The sequence below is a fragment of the Pteropus alecto genome, unplaced genomic scaffold (genome assembly GCF_000325575.1).
Source record: "Pteropus alecto unplaced genomic scaffold, ASM32557v1 scaffold196, whole genome shotgun sequence".
Classification (NCBI taxonomy): Eukaryota; Metazoa; Chordata; class Mammalia; order Chiroptera; family Pteropodidae; genus Pteropus; species Pteropus alecto.
Window position 1 is genome coordinate 3,727,310 of NW_006439717.1, and position 22,125 is coordinate 3,749,434.

General features: G+C 37.9%; 1 protein-coding gene across 2 annotated transcripts in view; it reads right to left on the minus strand.

Annotated features, from left to right (window-relative positions):
• Nucleotides 1-951: 951 nt before the first annotated feature.
• The window catches only part of ANO6 (anoctamin 6), a 169,469-nt gene continuing 148,295 nt past the window's right edge, over nucleotides 952-22,125 (minus strand). Inside the window, exons 17-21 of one of the 2 annotated variants that reach the window (XM_015593197.2) lie at nucleotides 19,044-19,174; nucleotides 14,680-14,885; nucleotides 10,609-10,811; nucleotides 9,215-9,320; nucleotides 952-4,232 (exon numbers count right to left, since the gene is read on the minus strand). In XM_015593197.2, the coding sequence (XP_015448683.1) occupies nucleotides 4,026-4,232; nucleotides 9,215-9,320; nucleotides 10,609-10,811; nucleotides 14,680-14,885; nucleotides 19,044-19,174 (853 nt within the window). In that variant the 3' untranslated portion in view covers nucleotides 952-4,025. The remainder of the gene's footprint in view (nucleotides 4,233-9,214; nucleotides 9,321-10,608; nucleotides 10,812-14,679; nucleotides 14,886-19,043; nucleotides 19,175-22,125) is intronic. The other variant, XM_006916872.3, reaches the window with a different exon arrangement.

Here is a 22,125-nt window from a genome sequence, read left to right on the forward strand (position 1 = left end):
GCCACAAAGGGTGACAAGGGAGACCATGAGCTAAATGGCTTTGTGAAAGGTATTCTCTAAGCAGAGCAGGAGAGTTAGCAGTCCCTCTACTTGCAGCCTCTTGGCCGTAGTTGGAAAAACTGGAGTACTTAAAAAGGAAATGGAATAGACTAAATTTATAATTGCTATTTCAGATATTTTAAAGCTTTTCATTAAGTTTGCAAGTGGAAACAAAGTTTCCTTAAAAGGTGATAACATTTGCTAAGTTTATGAAAAGAAGAGGATTTGGGCTGAACTTAAGAGCTTAAGGATAGGAGTAGCTTTTCTGATCTGCAACTTTAATACACTAAATATGATTTTAAAAAACTAAAGCAAATCTCTGGGGTCTCTTTGGGACAAAGAGATGGCTCCCAATTTGTACTTCCTCGGACCTCTGGGGGGTGAAATGGGCTGGGCTGGGGTGAGAGTAGGACTTAGGTTTCCTGTAAAGCCTTTTTGTACAGCTTGGTTGCATTTCTTTTATAATCATATGCTTCTTTTATAATCCTTTAAAAAAAATCTACTTAAAATTTCTCTACAAAAACATCATACTGACAGTGAGATAATGTGTAAGTAAACATCTGGTATGTGCCAGGTGGGGCTCAGATAAATACCAACTACAGTTGTCTCCCCTTTTCCACGGGGGATAAGTTCTAAGACTCATAGTGGATGCCCGAAACCTCAGAGGGTACGAATCCTGTGTAGGGCTCAGTCACTATTGTACACAGCAGCTCTGGCTGAATCCCCACCCTCAATCTGTCCCAGAAAAACCACGTTTCAAAGTAAGTGTAGGCTGTGAAAAAACATAATTTTAGATATAATCTATACGAAAGTGCACATTCGTTACCTGAGTTATACATAACTGGTAAATAGCAGGTATATATTTGCTCTTTCTTAAAAAATTTAAGACGATTAAATAGAGTAACCACAGTATTATTTTTTAAATAATTTTATTAAAATGCACATAATTATAAAAGGATATTAAAATGCACAGAAATCACAAAACATTACAAACTTTACATTTTATGCCACAGTGTATGAATGTTTATGAATATTTTAGTTCTACTTTAGTTAAGCTACTCATACATTTAGATTTTTCAAACATCTTAAAATATAATACAAACATGACAAAATGGTACAAGAAATGTTTCAAGAACAGAGCACATTCTGCCCCCCTATTGTGAATTAATGTTTTCTGAAATTCAAGACGCAGGTGCAATTAAAAGGGAGGACTTTGGTGACAGTTTATAAGATGGACTTATTTAGTTTTCAAACAAAAATGACAGCCTTCCCTTTCTATTTACATAACTAAAATAGCTGAGGGATATTTAAAGAAAAATCCCCTGAGTATTTTGGTCTAATGCTTCAATCCATTAAAATTCACAGGCATTACCAAAAGGATACAAAATGAAAATTTCTCTAGTGGTTAACACTGGGCAGGTCTGGGGCCAGATTTTCCCTTCACAGGTCCACTGCGACACCCATCCATTTTTCCAGGGGCGCTGCCTCTGGGTACATTTACAGATCCAGTCCATGACTGCCGCAGACAGCCCCACATTTTCCTTCACCAACAAGTCAGCGCTAGACTTACATTAACACTGTCAGTGTCATGGGTGACCCTGGGTCCCGACTACATCTTAGCTGTTTGGCAAACACTGGCAGTGTCATACATCATGCCTGCTGCCTTTAAAAAGGTAGAGGGTTTTTTCCTGCCTCTTCACAGAAGCACATCTTAGACCAGGAAGGCAATTTATGGAAGATGATTTATGAAAACATAAATGCACAATTCTTTTAAAGTCATATCTTATATACAAGGAGATAAGGCAAACACATTTCCTTTTCTATGCTTCCATACGCACTGAGTAATTGCCAAATCCAATAGTAGGAGATAATCATACAGTTCAGAGAAGAGAAGAGGTAATATGAGAGACGGCGACACCATTTCCAAGAGCAGTATCACAGGTGAGCGGGGCAGGGAAGAGTGGCACCCGTGTCTAGGCTGCGCAGAATAAAAAAGGGTTTCCCCACTGGGAAGAAATTCACTTCTCATTCCCAGTGCAGTCAGACCTCACATGGACTGTTGCAAGCACGTTCTGATCCTCGTTAGCATTACCAAGAAAGCTAGTAAAATGTTGTCTCTGATCCACTGGGACAACTCAAAAGTCCAGATATTGCTTTGATGAATCTAACACACATACTGTTTTTTTTCTTTTACTATTTGTGGCAGGCATTTAGAATTGTGACCTGGAGTTAGGCTACTCTATTATAATAGGCCTCTAAATCTGCTCACTAAACATGTTTCCTTTTCCTTTACTGCTGAGTGGGTTCTGAGTGGCTTGGCTCCTGTTGCACCTGGGCATTTAGCAGCATCCCAGTGGGTGGTGGCCCATTTAGCAAGATCCTGGTGCCAGACCTCCTCTCCTGCACCCAGCACTGCCCTATTACCAGTCAAGGGTGAGGGGTACGGACCTGTGTCGTCTCCAGTGCTTACTGGAGGCTCTAGCACCTGAAAGGCAGTAAAGCGCTGTAGACTGCTGAGCTGAACAAATCGAGGGCAAGATATGCATAGTGCAGGAATTTAGCAGGAAGATACTTCCAGCTGATGGCAGGATTTGTGACCAAACCATTTCCTTTTCTTACCTTAATGCCTGATTGGCCTTAGGGAGGCTAGTAACTCAAATCAAATCCAAAGTCTCTTTTCCTGATTGGGAATAACCTGGGTCTCTCCCGTTCCTTCCCCACAAATGCTCCACTGGTGCAAAGATGCAGTTAGAAACGAGTTACTGGGCTGGGCACAGGAGAATGGAGGGTGCAAGGAGTTACCTGTGGCTGATGCTTTGGTATGCTAATCGCTTGGACATGCAGAATCCATGCCAAAAGGCGCCCCCTACACAGGAACACAATGTGGCTCAAGGCTGGGGCACTTGGCGTTCTCTTCACTGTGCACGTCAGTCATGTCACGATGGCCATATAGTGAGCCACTGGCGATGGTGCTTATGATTTGTAATACTGTGCTTCCTGTAGCTAATGAATAAAGGGCAACTGGTAGGAAGTGGATGAGCTTTATCCTCTCCAGACCATTATGTTGATAGAAATGTAATGTTAATCACTTTCATTTTTTTTTCCAAGAAACTATACCTCTTTAGAAGAGGTAAATTAATTTACTTGATCAATAGGAGTTACAGTTCTATTTGAATTTGTAACTTTGCTTTTTTCACGATATTCCCTTGAGAGTTGCAAAGCATTCAACGTTGATTAGGCACAGAACATTCTAGGACTGCTCCTAGAAGATAAAAGGTGTCGCTGTGGATTAGCACAAATATGCTTCAGTTCCTTGCGATTTTTATTCCAATCCATTAAGAGTATTTCTTTGAGATGGAAAGATAAGCCAGAATGAAGACAAACTATTTCCTGTTAACTGAGGTTTCCTTTTCTGTAGAGCTGTGATAATACACCTCAATATTGTGAATTCTTCAGTCTATTTGCCACTTAACCCAGCATTCAAACTGAGTTCTGAGTTAGCAATGTTTAACCATGCAAAAGCTATAATGTTTTGTCTTTAATGATGACACTGTAAGGGAAAGACAACTCTGGAACAATGTGGCAAAGCAAAGAACTGAAACACTACTTAAAAATAAAGACCATGTGCTTGAGAACAGAAATGAATGAAATCAATCAAATGGGAGGAAAAAAAATCCATCATGCTTTAGAAGGGGCGGTTTTTAAGCACATTAAGAGACTTTTTCTGTGATTGTGAAATTCCAATTTATCAAAGGTAACGTTTCAGGTTTTCCAGGTGATTAGTTTTATGTTCTTCTTGATCTAAATTTTACATTTTCTAGTTCCTGCATCACTAGCTGAAACCGAAAAATAATCTACATGAAAATGGCAATAGTTAACACTCATATTTGCCAAAAAGTGACTGACCTTAAACATTCTCATTAGAGATTCATAATATTTTTTGACAGAGCTAAATTCTCTAAAGTGCTTCTCAGAACATAAAGCTCTTATTCTGATTTTGGTCGTAAATTGTTATCTACTGCTTCTACCATCCTCTCAGATATGACCTCCATAGTTTTTGTCATATCTTTGAGGTGATTCTCATGAAGAAGCTTTTGGGTTAAATATTTTTCTCTCTTGATCTTGCTCTTCGTGCTTTTTGATACATCTGGAATTGCATAGGAAATGAAAAATTTCACAGAGTAGATGACATGCTGAAGGAGAGAAGAAGAAAAAAGTCAATCAAAAAGACATGGAGGGGAAAACAATTCTTTTCATTTATTTTTGCTGGTCATTGTGGCAGTATATCTGGACAAGGTGTGGGCATTCTACGTGTATATCCAATCTCTCCCACCATGATATGGCTCTGCCAAGGAGCTACGTTTTATTACTTTATATATTTCAAGAACAGTATTTGAAAAAAGTAGGGAAAAAATATACCTAATATCTATAATACTCACCATGACACTGCCAATGCTGTAGTTTTTTGTGTGTTCCTTTCCTATCTCATTCCCATGCCTCTTCCCCAAAGGCAAACATGCTCATCTGTGCAATTATGTGATTTTCTTTTACTTTTGAAAAAATTGTTAAAATACGTATATATCCCCAAATAATGTTTAGTAGTCTTGCTTGATTTGAACTTTAGAAAGCTTATAGTATATAAGCTTTATAAACAATATACGTTGTTTTGAAAAAAAATTTTTTATTCAGAACTAGTTTCTAAGATTTATCAAGGTTATTGTGCATAACTGTGGTCTATTTATTTTCACTTCTGTATAACATTCCACTGTTTGAATACATTATCATTTATTCCCCTAACAAAAGGTATTGGGCTTGTTCCTAGTTTTTGTATTAGACGCAATGATGCTGGGAATGGTCTTGCCCTTGGACTCTGGAGCATATCTGTGAGATTCTCAAGAATGTGCACCTAGGAGTGCTGCTGCCACAAAATCTATTCTGTTTTACAAGGGGTGGTTTTTAAGCACATTAAGAGAACATTAATGTTCAATTTTACCAGGTAGCAACACAGTATTTTCCAAGGCAGTTATACCAGCTTACACTCCTACCAGTGGTATATGATCATTTCAGTTGCTCTACAGCCTTGCAAGCACTTGTTATCAGGCTTTTTTTAAAAAAACCCAACATAGTTATTAAGAAATGAACTTTCGCTTTGGTCTTGCTTTGCATTTATTTGATGACTAATGAGGTTGAACATCTATGTATTCAACATTCAAAAATTCCTGATCTAGCAAGGGGATGGAGATAATATGCAATAAAGATAATTAAAAACAAATTATATATGGTGTTAAAAAGTGGTAAGAACTATGGGAAGACAGTAAAGCAGAGTAAGATTTATTGTATCATGGTGAGAAGTGTATTTAAAATAAATTTTAGATGGATTAGCTTGGATATGCCTCATTGAACAGACTTTGAGGTGAAAGCATCAGCCAGGCAGATATCAGGAGGACAGACATTCTGGGCAACGGGAATAGCCAGGGCAAAGTCTATACAGTGGAAGCTCGCAGGATGTGGTCCAGAAATGGCAAGGCTGGAGTGATGTGAGCAAGGAGAAGTGGCATCAGAGAGGTAACAAAGTGTGGCTAGATGCGTAAGGCCTTGTATGTCATTGTAAGGACTTTGGCTTTTACTTCGAGACATGAAGACAACAGAAAGCCCAGTTAGAAGACTGTTGCCCAAATTCAGGCAAGAAATGATGGTGCCTGTGACCTGTGGTAGAAATAGTTGGTAAAAAGTGGTCAGATATATGAAAAAGCCAACGGGACTGGACGTAGGGCAAGCGGGGGAGAGAAAACAAGATTCCAAGAGTTCTGTCCTGAGCAGCTGGTGAGGTGGAACTGCCACAGTTGAGAACGGGAAGACTGACTATGGATGGAACAGATTTGGGGCAGGGTGGGGAGAACACTGAAAGTGAGTTTAAGCAAACATGGAAATTTGAGGCAGTATATTCGAGATATCTGTTCGATATCCAAGCAGAAAGTTCAGGTAAGTAGTTGGATTCATGGGGCGAGTTCAGAAGAGAGGTGTTTTGGAGCTATCCATTTGTGAGTCATTGGCATGTAGATGGCATTTAAAGTCAATGTACTGCATGAGATCACCAGGGCTGTGACTAGAGAGAAAAGCGGACAACCAAGGAATCGGCCCCAGGATCATTAAGGAGAAGAGAAGGAAGGGGCTGGCAAAGAAATTGAGACCACCTAGGGAGGTAGGAGGAAAGGCAAACAACAACAACAAAAAAAACATGTATTTTCTTGGGAGCCAGGGCAGGAGGAATTTCAAGGAGGAGAGGGTGATGAGCTGTGTCAAATGCTTCTGATAAGTTAGGTAATGTGAGGGTGGAGGATATTTTGAGATGAGAGAGATCAGAGTGTTTGAATGATGGAAATTACATAGTAAAGAGGCAAAAGTCATGTTGTAGGAAAGAGAGGGCTTTTTTTCCCCCATCTATTTCTGAGATAGTAATATTTACAGATATGTGGATTTTCTGTTATACTACCTTTGCATTTCTGTGATAAAGTCAATGTGGTATGATGTCATCTTTTAAAAATATATTGCTAGAGTCAGTCTGCACATTTAAAAAATACTTTTGCATCTATCTAGTCAGTCTGCACATTTAAAAAATACTTTTGCATCTATCTATTCAATTGTCTGATTTTAGGATTGAAAAAGAGTGAGAGAATAGTTCCCTTCCTTTTCTGATCTCTGAAGGAGTTTGTATAAGATTGAAAAAAATCTGTTCTATAAAGTTTGGTATCACTCTCCCATAAAACCATAAGGCCTGGTGTTTTCATCGTGGAAAGATTTTTCAGTTACTCAAAGTTTAATAATTCTAGGTTTACAGTTACCTTCTTTAGCATTTTGAAAATACCATACTACTCTTCTGGCTTCTATGTTGCTGTTAAAAACACTACTCTCATTCTACTTTTAATTTTCTTTTTCAGTCATCTGTCTTCTTCCTCTGGTTACTTCTAAAATCTTATTTTTGGGGTGCTGCATTTTCCTTATTATGTGTGTAAGTGTGGATTTCTTTATCTGCTCTGCTTAACATTTTTGTTTTGGTGTGCTTTCTGCTCTCTGAACAGATGTCTTTCATTTATTTTGAAAAATTTTTAGCCACTAACTCATCAAATGTTACCTCTCTTCCATTACCCACTTTTTTCTTGTACGATTTTTTTTGAAAATTAGTCCTTTTTATTGTGTCTTACATATCACAACCTCTTTTTCAGACTTTCCAATTTCTTATCTCCCTGTGATGTGTTAGGGGTAATTTTTTCAGATTCATCTTCCAATTCACTAATCTCAGATTTGTCCAAATTTCTGTTTAATCCATATGTTAATTTTTCATTTCTAAAAGTTCTATTTTTCAAAATTGCCTTGTAACTTTTTTTAGTTTCTTACTGTGTGCTCAGTTTTGACTATTGTTTATTTGTTTAAACATTTTTACATACAGTTAATTTATATTCCTTATGTGATAATTCAAACTCTTGAAGTTATTTAGGTTCCAAATCAGTTGTTTTTTTCTGACTGAATCTCACTCATGTTGCCCCCACCCCTATCTGTCATTGTTGATCTTTGATTGTAAGTTCATATTTGATTATCGCAAAATCTGAGAAAACCTGGGATCCAAATTGAAGACACTTTTCTTCAGAAAAGATATGCATTTCCTCCTGCTCTGGGACACATTTAGCCCTTTTCGGGATCCTGGCCGAATCCAAGAGTCTCAAGCTCAGCTTTTCTGCTTTGCTTCTGACTCAAGCCTTGACTCCTTGAGCTTTTAGATGGAGGCAACGATGACAGCACTTGTCCTCAGAGCACTCGTGAATCTCAGGGGTGCTCACTGTCTACTACTCTATTTTGGCCCATCACCTGTTTTCCCCTCTTTGTATATTCTCCTCCCTTTTAGTGAGCTCAAAAACGCAAAGGAAATGTTTTAAGCTACTTCTAAATGTTTTGTAGTGAGATGGCCCCTCACAGTGTCTAGTCTACCATATCAAAAGCAGAAGTCTAAACACTTGGGCAACAACATATTTTAATATAATGACTCTTGCTGATATATCAGATACTGTACTTCAGGAATCCATTTATGGTGGTGAGTTAATGATAAATTACTTTCTCTTTCCGTTAGTGTGTGGTAGCTACTAAAAAATACTAGAAAAATTATCAAAGCCAGGTAGCCTATCCCACTTCTTTCTTGCTAACAGATTCTGATTTTATTCAGAGAAACCAAATATCTCTAGGAGGAACCATGTGCTATAGTTCTAGGATGAGATACAGATGGAAGTCTGCTCAGAGTGGGGGTGGGGTGGAGGGGGTTCTGACAAAGCATTTTCTTTCCTGACAGAAAGAAACAGGTATGGCTAGCATCTCCCTTTTCCTCCTCCTTGGCCCCAAACATAAACATGTTATTCGGAATTGCAGCATTCATAATGCAACCACAACATGACACGCAATGAGAGAAAATCAGAGATACAGTCCTTATATCAGTGAGATGGAACTGATTTAGGAGTAATCACCTACTTCTAGTGAACTTTATGTGCGAAAAATCAACCCTTATTTGTTTAAGCTACTATAGATGGTTTTCTATTTCTTGTAGCTAAATGTAATCCTAACTGACCGTACCAATTAAGCAACTTTTGAGGTTCTGGAATTTGGTAGTAGTTATTCACTCACTGTAAGAAGTTGGCTAGATCAATTTCAAATTTATAGGTGCCTTAGTCATTTTTCAGAGCTGGTTGATTTTAGGGATATAAAACTATTGTAAGAAGGTATATTATAAAAATCAATAAAAATAATACAAATAAGACTATTACAGCAATTAAAGTTACTCCAGATCAGAGGTCACATCTTATTCATCTTGAATAAGTCCCTTCTCAGCCTAATATGTAGCTCAGTGCTCCCTCCCTAAAGGCATTCAATTAATACTGAATTGAAAAGAACTGGATCCCTTTAGCATATAATATGCTTTTAACTTTTAAAGCAGATAAGCAACTTCATTTAATTAATGAGAGCTTTATGTGTATTCTCAGATCAAATTTGATTAATGTCCTAAAATAATTATTAGCAAGAGAAAAGAATGTATTATACATTTCAAGTCAGAGTTGGCAACACTTAAAGTTAATAAAGGGTCTGCATATATACTGCCTTATAAACTATTTCCAAGTATGTATACTTCTCCTACCTCCATGACAATGATAAAAGCCAGCTTGGCTGCGATCACATGCCAATAGTAGATGTTGTGTTTATATTGTTGTGGGTGTCCTGGAGGGTACCGGAAATCACGATACCTGGAAACAAAATCGAGGCAGGTCAGGAGATAATTCTTTTAGATCAATGACTGTAAACGAGGTCCCATTTGAAATGAGGTCATATTCAATGCAATGCTTTTAAATTGGGCATTATATAAATTTTCTCCCAGAGGTTTAATTTGGTAACAAAACTCAAATAACTATTATAGTAGTACTTCATTTAATGTACAAGAGGAAAATGATGGTAAATAACAGATTCCGTCTTTGTAAAAAGAGAACAAAAATATCTCAAAATTTTTGGTAGTTTTATCCCTGCTTTCTCAAGATAATAACAAACAACTTAGCATATTTTCAGAATTGTTTATAAATTTATATCATGGTGTCATCACAGTTCAGTTCAGCTATGGGGCTCTCTCTGCCTATAGAGAGTAATATATATTTATTATAATTTTCTTACTAATTTCCTGTTGTCAGATGTCATATACTACTGCTGTTAGTGTTTCTCCCTCAGGTAGCACATCTCGAATTTTCTGCCTGTAACCTATTAGACCTAGAAGAATTTAATTACTCTTTAGAATTATGCAAAGTAAGAGTAAGCAGATTCAGTGTGAGATTCTGAAGAGGCTCTACTATGTGTCACTTTGAAACATTTATTTGGGGCTTATTTCTGGTTTCTTGGTTGTGTTGTTGAGAATTTGAATCAGAAAGCTTTGAGGAGTTGATCTAAATGAATTTTAAAGCCTCCTTTAGGTTTAAGACTCTATTGAACAAAAAAACTCAAAGAACTGTGGTCAACGAACTTATAATTGGTAATTTAGTTGATGTATACTGTCTACAGTTGATCTTACCAGCCACTAAAATCACTGCAGAGAGCTTTGTAATACCTTTAGAGAATACTTTTGGCTAGGCTGGGGTATTCACAGTTCTTATCTTTGTGTTCCTTTAAGTGAGGGTGCTTAGTTTGTCATCATTCAATGTTGTCAGGTTGTGCTTGAATAACACATTAGTCATAACAACTCAATTATCTTGCTTTTTGGAACTCTTAGAATTTCCTCATTTCTAAGATATAAAACTTTTCTCCTGGATCGGTCTACCTGTAATCATTTGAAACTCTCAACTTTAAATCTTGCTTTATGGTTTGATTTGAAAGCTCTAACCCTAGTGTGTATTACTTTTGTTTCTTATCCTTTTTTAAGTTTGATTGAAAAGAAAGCTAGGAAAAAATGTCTCTAGCAATTTTACTTAAATGACATTAAATAGAATTACATTACAATAAAAGTCCTTTAAAAGATGGAAGCGCATTTGAAAACACGTAAGCAGAACTTGCCTGCACATGGTATGACCACCAGGCCCAGAGTACGTATTTCCCTTGCTTCTGTTTTTAAAGTCCGCGACACTGAAGTAGGAGAGAGTATTGTTGATGTATCCCTCCATGGTGTGGTGGGTGTGGTCTCCATAAGGAGGGACGGAGAAGGACCAGTAATACACCAGGCGGGGGATCATGTCTGATGTGAAAGCAATGATCATGGCCTGTGTTGGGAGGAAAAAAAGGAGACATTAATTTAGAGCCTTCACAGCTATGGTTACCCAACATGCCAGAATTACATTTTCATCAGTGTTCTTTTTATTTTTTTTTAATTAAAGGTTCAGAAACCCTTTCTCCTAACTAACAATTGGATATAGATAGTGAATAGCCTAAAATCTTTGAGCAGCTGCTTTAAAATAGAATAGTTTCCTTTTGGTCCTCAATTCTAAGAAATGTCCAGAAGTCTATCTGTAGTTCAAAAGTGAAGGCCTGATAGTCATCATTACGTTTAAGTGCAGTAAGAATAACTGTGGACTTGGGTATTGTAACTTGAGAGTTTCTTGCAAATACGTAAATTATATTTTTAAAAATTAGAATGTAACAAAATTCAGTCAACCTTGGAGCTCTATTCAATATAATTTAAATCTTTTATTATTCACATGTAGAAGGCCCTTGTGTACATGTAATACTAAGGTTAATATTCTGAAAATATTTTGGGTTTATACAATTTCTTTGCAATACAAAATCAATTTTTAAAAATTACTTGCCTCTTAAAAATAGAACATAAGCTACATAAAATGTATTTTCCTTGATCTAAACTAAGTAAATAACAGCCCTTAAATTTATACTTTTTCTCTATAGTATCTTGTTTAGACAAGTCAACCCATACATAGTCTGTAAACTCTCAGTATATACTTATATATGCTGTTTCATTAGATAGCAGTAATTTTTAAATTTTAATAAAATGTAGGTAGCAAAATATATTGGGTTGATCCACTCACATAGTCAAGCAATGATGTTTATTTCGTTAGATCTAGTGTTTAAGCCTCTAAACTTCCAAAAGTAATGAACACTATAAATTATCAAATTAGTATGTTCCCAGATTAAAGGAATAAATGTGGGTCAAATGTATCTTAAATATCTTAAATGAGAGCTTTATGGATATTCTCAGATCAAATTTGATTTAAAAAAATGTCCTAAAATAATCATTAGCAAGAGAAGAATGTATTGTACATTTTAAGTCAGAGTTGACAGACATCTGTTAGGATGTAAAGCTCTTATGAATTATATGAATTTTCTCTAATGTACAAAACTGGTTTGAAGGAAAGAGAAAGTAAAAGCTAAATGATTCAGTCATTTATTGAAGCAGAAGAACAGACATGTTTTTGTACAACATGATTTTTAATAGTATTTATCTGAACATATGGTTTAGACACAGATCACAAGTCAACAAACAAGATCTTAGGCAAAGCAAGAAAAACAACTAAGGGGCTTTTCTATTGCAAAATTTCCCCCCACTGGAACCACCTTTGTCATTTCCTCTAAAATATTTTTCTGTGTGTCTGTCTGCCTGCCCGTGGTAGTGGTATAAGACAAGAATATTTTAATTTTCCAGATTTCATTAGATTAAAATTTTTTATTATTTAACTGAACTACAGCTTTATCTAGAATCACCTGCATATGTGCTTTAGGAAGCTACAAAAATTCTAACAAGATAATTCTATTTTCTGACAAGATACTTTTTCTTCCTGAATTGAGCTGCTTTGAGACACTCTGCAAAAGTACAAATAAATGCAGTGTGCTCCATTTCCCATGCTGTTCCAAACATAATTTTCCATTTATATCAAAATAAATTAAAACTGGTCTTCAATAGCAGATGCTCTGGCATGATACAACAATGTCAATTCAGCTTATTTATTGAACCAGCAGCTTTAAAATGATTTTATAACAAACTCCTGCTTGATGTCCCTTCTCATCCCTGGTGGCTATTCTCTCCTTCCCACAGTTAAAAATTCTCCTATTATGTAAAGTTAGCCTTTCTTGCACACGCATTAGGTATGTGAGAGGATAACATACACAGGACCTGCATCTTGAAAGTTGTCTCATATCCTAATATGGAAAAAACTCCTGGGGTATACAAACGAAGCCTAAGGTATAAGAAAAAACAAAAACAAAAAACAGCTACTTGGGTAAGAACCAGTAGCACCGATGAGCGGTACGTGAGCATGCACACAGCACTGAATAGCCCTGGAAACACACCAGCACTCCATCTGCGCGAATGGAGTGGAGCCAGGCTGGGGCTACTAGGAAAAAGGTGCCTAACACAATCAAACTGGAACGCTTGAAGAATGGGGAGTATGAGGCAATTGAATTTTCTGGTTAGCTGAAGGTCAAACAAAAATCCTTTTAGTTTCAAACCTTGTTGCTGAAAATTTTCCTAAAGCACACAAGTCCACGTTCCCGCCTTGTTTAGTGTTGTGCAGCATATTGAACGTGACAGATTCATCCTTTTATGACTATGGAACTTGAAAGGCCTCACTGTCCTATTTCTGAACATCAGTCTTCATTTCGCAGCACAGTGGACACTGAAAGTGTGGGCTATTTGAGTAAACGGAAACTGATAGAAACTAGCAGTTGTTTCGTGTGCGTGTGTGTGTGATTTGCAACTTTCTCCAAAAAGGAGGGATAGCATGCAATTCAGATAAATTGAAGGTTCTTGGGGGTGACAGCTGGCCTCCAGATAACTTGTTTTATTGTATAAAACTGTAACTATGGTTCAGACAGTGACCCGCTGTAAAATTCTTGTGCCTCTAGTTTAGATACCTGTCAAAGTCTACACACCGTCACTCTGGATGATGATGAGTAATGAAAATGATAAAATAGCAGCTAACATTCCTCAAGGACCAGCCTCTGTGCATTCCATGCATTAACTCAATGAATTCTCTAACCACCTTTTATGGTATATAATCTTAAAATATGTGATTGGGAATTAATTTACAAATGATAAAATGGAGCTCTGAAGTATTAAGGCCTGGCCATAGGTCACGAGGCCAGCAAGCTGCAGTGCTGGGAGCTGGAGCTCAGGTCTGACCCCAGAGTCTGCAGTGCTCAGCAGCTTCCCTCATCCAGGAGCCTAACCCATAGGCACTGCCGAATTCTGTTCTGTTTCTACAATGCTTATGGAAAAAGGCTGGGGACTCAGGGCAAAGGGTAGCTTAAGAAATTAAAACTGGGATGTCATTTTGTTGGCGACTATGGCTTGGGAGTGAAATGAGAGGAAATAGCCCTGGTTCTAAGAGTATTTCTAGGGCAGGAGGTCCTGATGAGTTGGCATGTTGGACTCTGTGGGGTTGTGGGGAGAAAGAGAGAGACTGAGTGTTTGGACAGGTCCCTAATAAAGGTTGTAAACAACTGAGTTCTGGTCCCTCACAGCTGGGATACAAGCAGGATAAGAGGCTAATGACCAGAGAGTGGCTAGCAGTGACTAAAGGGGTACGGGGAAGACATGGGACCTGTCCTAAACCACCTCTTTGAATAACCTCTGCCCTAGGAGACAAGGGAGGTAACACAAGATTGGGGATGCACAGTGTTCATACTTCATTAAATAGTTACTTTATGTTGATAATTTGAAATATATAGCAAAATACGGTAGAATGATAGCTGTTATTTTAGGATTCTCAACCTCTAAATGGATAGATTTCCATGTCCATTATAAAAGCACTTTTGGATAATTCCTTTTATAGTCATTTGAGGATTAAAAAAGTACTTATTGTTATTACTATTAGAATGTTTCTATTGAATAAAAACTTTAGCAAACGTGCAACAACAGTATAATGGTTACTCTTAGCAATTGCCTCTATAAGACAGACGTCTTGACTTTTAATTACTTTTAATTACTTTTCATGACTTACAAACAAAATACATTAAAACTAATAATTAGTTATAAGAGCTATGTTGTTTGTATGGTGAATAGTCTTGGCATCCTTCTCCCTTTTTAAGAAATATTAAACATTTGATTCCAGAGGTAGCAATGCTAATACATTTTTTGGACTTTTCAAGGTCTTTACCCTGCGAAGCCTAAGTTTTACTCACATTGGTCACCACAGCCAGAATTGCTATTCCTTGCATGATGGGCTGCCATGCTCCGATGTCTTGGGCTTTTTCTGGCACCATGCGTCTATACTGGGTGGTCATTTTCCATGCATCCACTCTTATTTCCAATATATTGTTCACCAGAGCCAACAGAGGGGCCAGTGGAAAAGAGGCCACAAATAAGGTGACGAACCCAAACTGAATAACTGTCAATGGAATGGACACACGTCACAGAATGGTGGATGGATGGAAGGACAAGAAAGAGAAAGGCAAACAACAAACTAACCCCCAAAGAAAACCGACATCTGTGGTAATAACTATTCAACAGTGAAAGAATCCAAACAAAACACAAATATGGGATTTTGAGGAAGAAGACGAATTATAGATTGTTTCATACACACACACACACACACACACACACTCACTTAACAGGAATAATATATTTAAAAATCTGAAAGCTATTTGCTGGTAAATGATTTTGGGATACTCTAAGCATATTATTCATTCTCAGCGTTGAAACAGAATGTTGGAAGATGATCTGTAATTTAGGATCAAAAAAATATTGTGCACGTATCTAGCAAGTTAAAAAGAAGTAAGAAATGTACCTTTGGGAAGACCATGCTTAGAGAATGTTGGAGAACATATGTTGAAAATAGGCAAATGAGCAAGCTCCCCGGAGTCTGTGAATGCAAGTGCTGTGATATTATACAAATCACAGAAATGTATGTGGTAAGAGTGTCTTAATAAGTCAAAATATAATCCTTTAGGAATTTTTATCTTGAAGTTGCTGCAGGTCACATGGCCACACTGAGTCAAGATTCAAGTGATGGTTTAGAAGATTTCTTCTTCCTTCTCTGTAATTTATGTGGCATCTACTCTACATACCATGTATACTATACTGTATTGTACTATACTTTTCAGTTGTAGATCTTCCCCTCCTAATTGGCAGACCTTTAAAGTAAGCTAGTACAGGTATGTAACACAGACTGTGGGTGAAAAGAAAATGAACAGCCCCTGTAAAGCTACTGCTGGACCAGGGGGAGAGACCACTCTGGCCAGGAAGGCCAAGGCTGTGGAGGGGTAGGTAGGTAGGTAGGAGGAGCTGGCATGTGCTTCTGGTCTGAGAGGCCAGAGTGTGTTACAGAAGGGCAGACAGGGCTGGAAAGACCTGGCAGGTCCAAAGGCCAGGGAGGAGTGGGTCATGTCTAGGGAAATCAGATAGGCAAGGACCAGCGTTGGTTATGTCAGCAGCAGAGCACCGAGCAGTGAGGTCAACATCTGTGTCTGACTCATCTAACCCTAAATGAACTTATCAACCAGAGAAGCCCAGAAAGTAACAGAATTGAGTGAAATGAGTGCAGTCAACTGTGGTAAACTGGCAAGTGCATGTCCTATTGAAAAGGACCACTCCCAGTTGCTATGTTGGAATGAGGGCCCAATGCTGCCAGATCTCATTATTCAAGAGAAGCCAGAAATTAGGGCTACATTAGCAATAAACTCAAAAATCCCAAAAAGAAAAGATACCATTTATAACAAAAGCATAGACTATTTAGAAATAAGTTAGTGAGAAATAGTAAGACATGGTAATTGACTTAAATGATGAATGAATGGTACAATATACCATACTCTTAAGTCGACTCAAGTCTGCTTAATTTGGGGACATACCAAATTTATTCTCCAAAATTTATTTTAGAATTTAAATACAAGTTTAGTAAATAATCCCAAATAGATTTCATAAAAAAACGCTGAAAGCGATGCTAAAATTCTTTATGAAATATACACAAGTACAATAATGAGGAAGGATGTTTGAATTGACAGTATTAGGAAAACTAAATATTCTAAAAAAATTAGGACCAGATCTAGGAGATATTAATGTATATTATAATGCCACGGTAACTGAAACAGTTTAGAACGGGTGCAATAATAAAATGAATTAAACAGAAAAGATTTCAAGAATAGATGTACGTATTCAGGAGAGTTTAATATAAAAGTGATACTTCAAATCAGTAGATCCAAGTACTGAAGAAATTAGCTGAATCATTGGAAAAACTGATATGGAGTCCTCACTTTTGACACCAAAATAAATTCCAGATGGTATAATCTGTTCTGATATTCAAGTGAGAAGAACTTTCTAAACAATTTTTGACTCCAAGAAAAAAAAGAAAGGGAAGCATGCAAGAAAGAAAAGACCTAGCAATTTAGCAAGGCAAAAAACACTCGCTGGAAAAACAGAACTAGCCCTCATCTGAAACATTTTCATGACCCTACATTACTGGCTAATACTTTCCATGCTTTCTTCTTCACTTTCAAGTCAAGTTTCTTGAAGAAGTACCTACATTAATCGTTTCTCCACCACCCATTCCCTCTTCACCCTGCTGCAGTCCTCAGCACTGCACTGAAACAAGACGCTTTCTAACTCTGCTGGTGGCTGCATATTCCCAAGCCACTGTATATTTCAGTCCTTGTTTATTTGATTACTAGGCAGCTTTTGATATGACCAAATGTTCCCTTCTCTGTGGAATGTTTTTCTCCCTTCATTTTTGTTTTACTTTTTAAAAGCCAGGGTGTGTATATATGTGTATGTACTTGTATGTATATATACTTTTTTAAAAGGCTACCTAGCTATAGTGCTTCTTCCATTTGGAAAGCTCATCCTGCAAAGACAAGGAAGTATCAATGTAGGTGGTGGAGAGAAACAGAGATGACGGAGGCGGGGAAGACAGGCCCGAGTCCTGGATAGTGTGTATGGGTGTAACACTGGAGAGAGAGGGAAAAAGGGATGAGTGCCAAAGAGATGTTGAAGAATTGATCTTAAATACAGAATAACAGACTGTCTACTCGGAAATCAATCAATTTTCCTAATTCATTTGACTAATCAACTACAGAAAAATAGCTTTTTTCCTCCAAGTTATTTTGGTGCTAAAATAACAAATTCTCCCCCAGGATATTATTAATAATGCTAATAGCTCCATATAAAATATTTATAATTACGACTTACTTTAGGATAACTGGTAATTGTCTTATAGTCCTTTTGAAAACAAACTGAGTAAATAAATATAGCTTCTACATTATGTACAGCAGCTACACCCTTACTCAAACTTGGTCACAAAACATAACAAAAGCAAAAATGAAATTCAAATCAGACTCCAGGATGCAAAGCACTGTTGACCAAAGAAGCTACAAGATGAACCTTTCACTCACCAAAGGAAGCAGATGTCAGATGTGTTTCCATGTATATTTTTAAAAGCAATTATTTTATATATAGAATGATTTAATAAAAGACACCCTCTCTTTGCATTATAAACAGGAACCACAAAGGGATGTCTTTACTAACACACAAACTCCTATGCATAAATGCAAGGCCTGTCAACAAAAGTATTGTGCCTCCTTTTCTAGTCTCCTAAGCTTAAAAAATGGTAAATCAGTGGTTAGCTGAAAGGGCAGATACAAAACATGTAGACTGTTAGCTTTCTATTACATATAAGTGTCATGAATGATAGATAGATGGTATTTCTTATGGAAATTTATTTTGAGATGTATCCATTTAAAAGGCAACTCAGAGCTCAAAATCAAGTTCAAGGAAGAGAAACAGAACAAGCAAATACTACACAAATGGATAAAGACATTCAAGAAGAAGAGCTATGCTAAAAATCTTAATTCCAGACCAGTGAAATGGTTCTGAATTCAAGTGAGTGATTAGCCACGAGGTCAATCAAGGAACCAGGCAGAAACCACCAGCCAGAGGAAATAGATATACTGTCAAAGGCAGAGGTGGGGGTGGGGTGACTGGAGGGAAGACCCCGCTATGCAAGGAGGGCTGGGCCTCCCGCCACGGCAAGGAGAGCGGGCGCCAGGCTGAGCGAAGCTGTGAGTGTGGACGACACTCCAGCAGGGCTGGTGTTGGGAGGGTGGCTGTAATCATTCCTGCAACAAGAGGCAATATGCTCCTCCTACAGGCTTTCTGTATAGGCTTGCTTAAATGACTCGGTTCAGAACTTCATCGGCCAACAGCTGTGCCTGCATGGACTCCAGCCCAAGCTGAATCCCATCTTAATAATAGTTCTGGGTTCATTCTCAGACAACATGGTTGGAATGCCCTGAGAATTAATGGTGAAGTTGTACCTCAATGACTACTGCATGTCACTGGTAATAAATCTTTAGCTTTGTACAACAAACACTGACAAAGATACACACAGTCACCTTATTTGAAAGCCTGATTGTATAATTTTATCTAGTGGAGAGAAACATACTCCTCTTCATTTCAATATGCTAGATAATTATTTAGTTTACTAATCCATACTTTGGGGATCCAAAACATGCTCCAATATAAATTTATAGCACCTAAAACTTTAGTAATGACTTACTCATTTCAAGATATTCGTAAAATAATCCCAGGCTGCCCATGAGCTGCAGATGATAGTCTTGTTCCCATCGTGGGGTTACCTTTTCTGAGCCTGAAACTGTGCGACAGCGTCCAATTAGATTCTTGACCCAGCTGCCAAAAAGATCAAATTATAAATTAGAACGTTATCAGACCAAGGTTATAAAAGTATTTTTTTGATAGCTCAAGCTGAATGCACAATCTTCCCAATAAATTGATTTTCACACTAAATTTCTAATTTTTGCCTCTCTCTCCCAAAATATTTTGGAAGGGTACTAACGACCAAGTACCTCGGTTTATCAAAATTGTAACTGCTACTTTTTCTCCTACCTCCTCTTCATGTGACTTTAGTTTTTAAAAGATACTTTCCCTCATTTGATTAACTTTATCATCCCCTCCCCCGCATTTCCGTGCTATTATTCAAAATCATCTTTCTAGTATGAAAATCACCAGAGAAAATGAAGACATGGTATGGGAGCTGGTGATAAGTGCCGTGGAAAATAACACAGTAGAACAAGGAGTGGCGAGCACTTGCATTTGTGATAGGGAGGAATGGAGATGGTGGAAAGGAAGAAAGACCTCACTGAAAGTGACATTTTCATAAGGATATGAAGGGGGCAAAGGGATGGGGAGGGGCAGAGAGAACGGTGACAACAGAGACCTGGAGGCAGGAGTAGGCCTCCCACGTTTGACAGACAGGAGGAAGTGGTCCAGGACTAGTAGGAAGCAACTGGTGGATTGGGGGTAGGGTGAAGGGACCAGTGTGGGGATTTGGGTGTTTTATTACTCTGAGGGACTTGGGGAGCCCTTGAAGAGCACTGAGAGAAAAGTGACATATTCTACATTAGATAGAACAGGTCTATGACCCTATTTTAAGCTGAATAGATCAAGGACGAGAGACGTGAAACACTTCATTAAAGTCACAGTGCAGAGCTAGAAGAAAACACAGCCTTAGTTGGCGGCCCAGTGCTCTGCCCACTTCTGGATACTGTCCTCACAGAGCTGTCTGTTGTCTCTTGTTATATGCCATATTTTTCTCTTTCTCAAAGCCTTGTAGCCCAGATAAGTTTCCTTCTTTTTAAAATGGCAAGTTGGCAGTGAACTGAGGTGTGCACCTGTAGCACAGAGAACGGTTGTCCCCTAGAGCAACAGCTGGCTTGTGGTTGACATGTGGAGTTCATCAGAGGAGGCACAACAACTTCAAATATGGATATAAACATCTGGCTAAGCCTCGGCTAATTAAAGAACGTCTGTATGGATTTCAAATTCGGAAAATGAGAAGGCTTCACACTACTGTAGAGATAGTTGTATACATTGCATGTGCATGCACGCACACGCTTGGTATAAGATATACATTACAAATAGCTCGCCATGCTGGGTTTCCCACTGCTACTGATCTCAGTGTTAACTTTTCACTGACTACTCCCCAGGGTTTACTAAGAGGAGATTACAACAGAACATGCCCCTGGCTTCACAATCTTTCTCCGTTTCTTTCTCTCCTATGACATTAGGGACATGGCAGAAGGCTGTGGAAAGTGGAAGGAATATAGATTCTGATACCCCTGAATCCATACTTCATTGCTACTATTTAACTTTGGTCAAGTTCAAATAAAATGGGGTAATAAAATCTACACTGCCCAGGGTTGCTGTCAGGATTAAATGATTCAAACCCTCCTGCATGGGATTTTCTTTCGACCAATACATGTTAACTGGCTGAGGCCACCAGTAAATATGGCTCAAGTTACTTAGAATATTGGTTTGGGGGCACAATGCTGTCTGGATCGGCAGATCTCACTCCATCAAATATAAGAACGACACGGAATGCTAGTTGCTAGTGCTACTACTTCTTATGTTCCAACCCAAAGCTCTATAATCAGTCAAATCTGGGAATCCATAGCTTTACAGACATTCCAGGGGCCCTGCGACACAGGTAACACCAAGGACCACACATGTCCATCACCCTTTATGACCCCCAAACTCAAGATTACTGGTTTCTATTGGATCATTTTTGGCTCCGCCTCACACTTTCAGCCTCAGCCTCTTGCTGAATCCTCTCCATGGTGCAAAGAAGCAGGTCTTTTACTAACGGGGCCCCACATCTATCACCATTAAGATTCAGGATGGAAACTTCTGTCCTGGCAGCCACTTGCATGACTAACTCATCAGGCGCTTCCCCCATGTACTGAACTGCCTTCCCTCGCCCATGATAGGTCATATTAGAAATCTTTCTGAATAGCTTTCTTTTCTGTATAGACTCGGAACCTCTTGTTCAGTTCTTCTGAGCTGAACCACTCAACTGTAGAAGGGCTTTCTACTGCGCTGTGATTCTAGTGCAGGGCTACCAATCTGGACTGCATGTGAGAATTGCCTAGGGAACTTTTTAAAAACACTGAAACCAGACACTTCTTCCCCTGGCCAAGGTTGGAAGTTTCTTCTGTCTACCAGGGGTTACAAAATAGTTTTCTTAGGAATTTACCATGCATATTAGCATAACAGCATCATTATAAGTTACCCTTTACTAAATCCTTATTATGTATAAAGCATGATGTGAAGTACTTTATACTTCTTTTTCTTTTTGTATCTTCATGATCATATTTAATCCACATACTAAAGATAATCGCCATTTCTGTTGAGGACATTCTACAGTATTCCCACTTGCTAATTTTGAATACAAGCATCTTTTATTATCTGAATCTATTTTATTCTTGAGTCTACCGTTCTTGAATTTAAAAAGTAAGTATAGTCAGTGAGGGATACCTATATTTAGGATTCTCTATTGTAGGTCTTTGGTTCATCCTCTAGCCAAATCATAGAAGAGAAAATATCCCTTCACAAAATAATAGTTCACTTTTCTTATAAGTAGTGCATACCCATTGTGGAAAACACAGAAAATATATAAAATTAGAAAATTATAGCCATCCATTATCTAAACACCAAAGGATAATGGTATTGGCGATTAGGATATTTTACTCTAATTCTTTTCCTTAACATTTTACCAAATTTCTCCAGTGTAAGTCGCTTAACACTGGAATTACACTAGCATTTTGTCAAGTATGTACAGAATA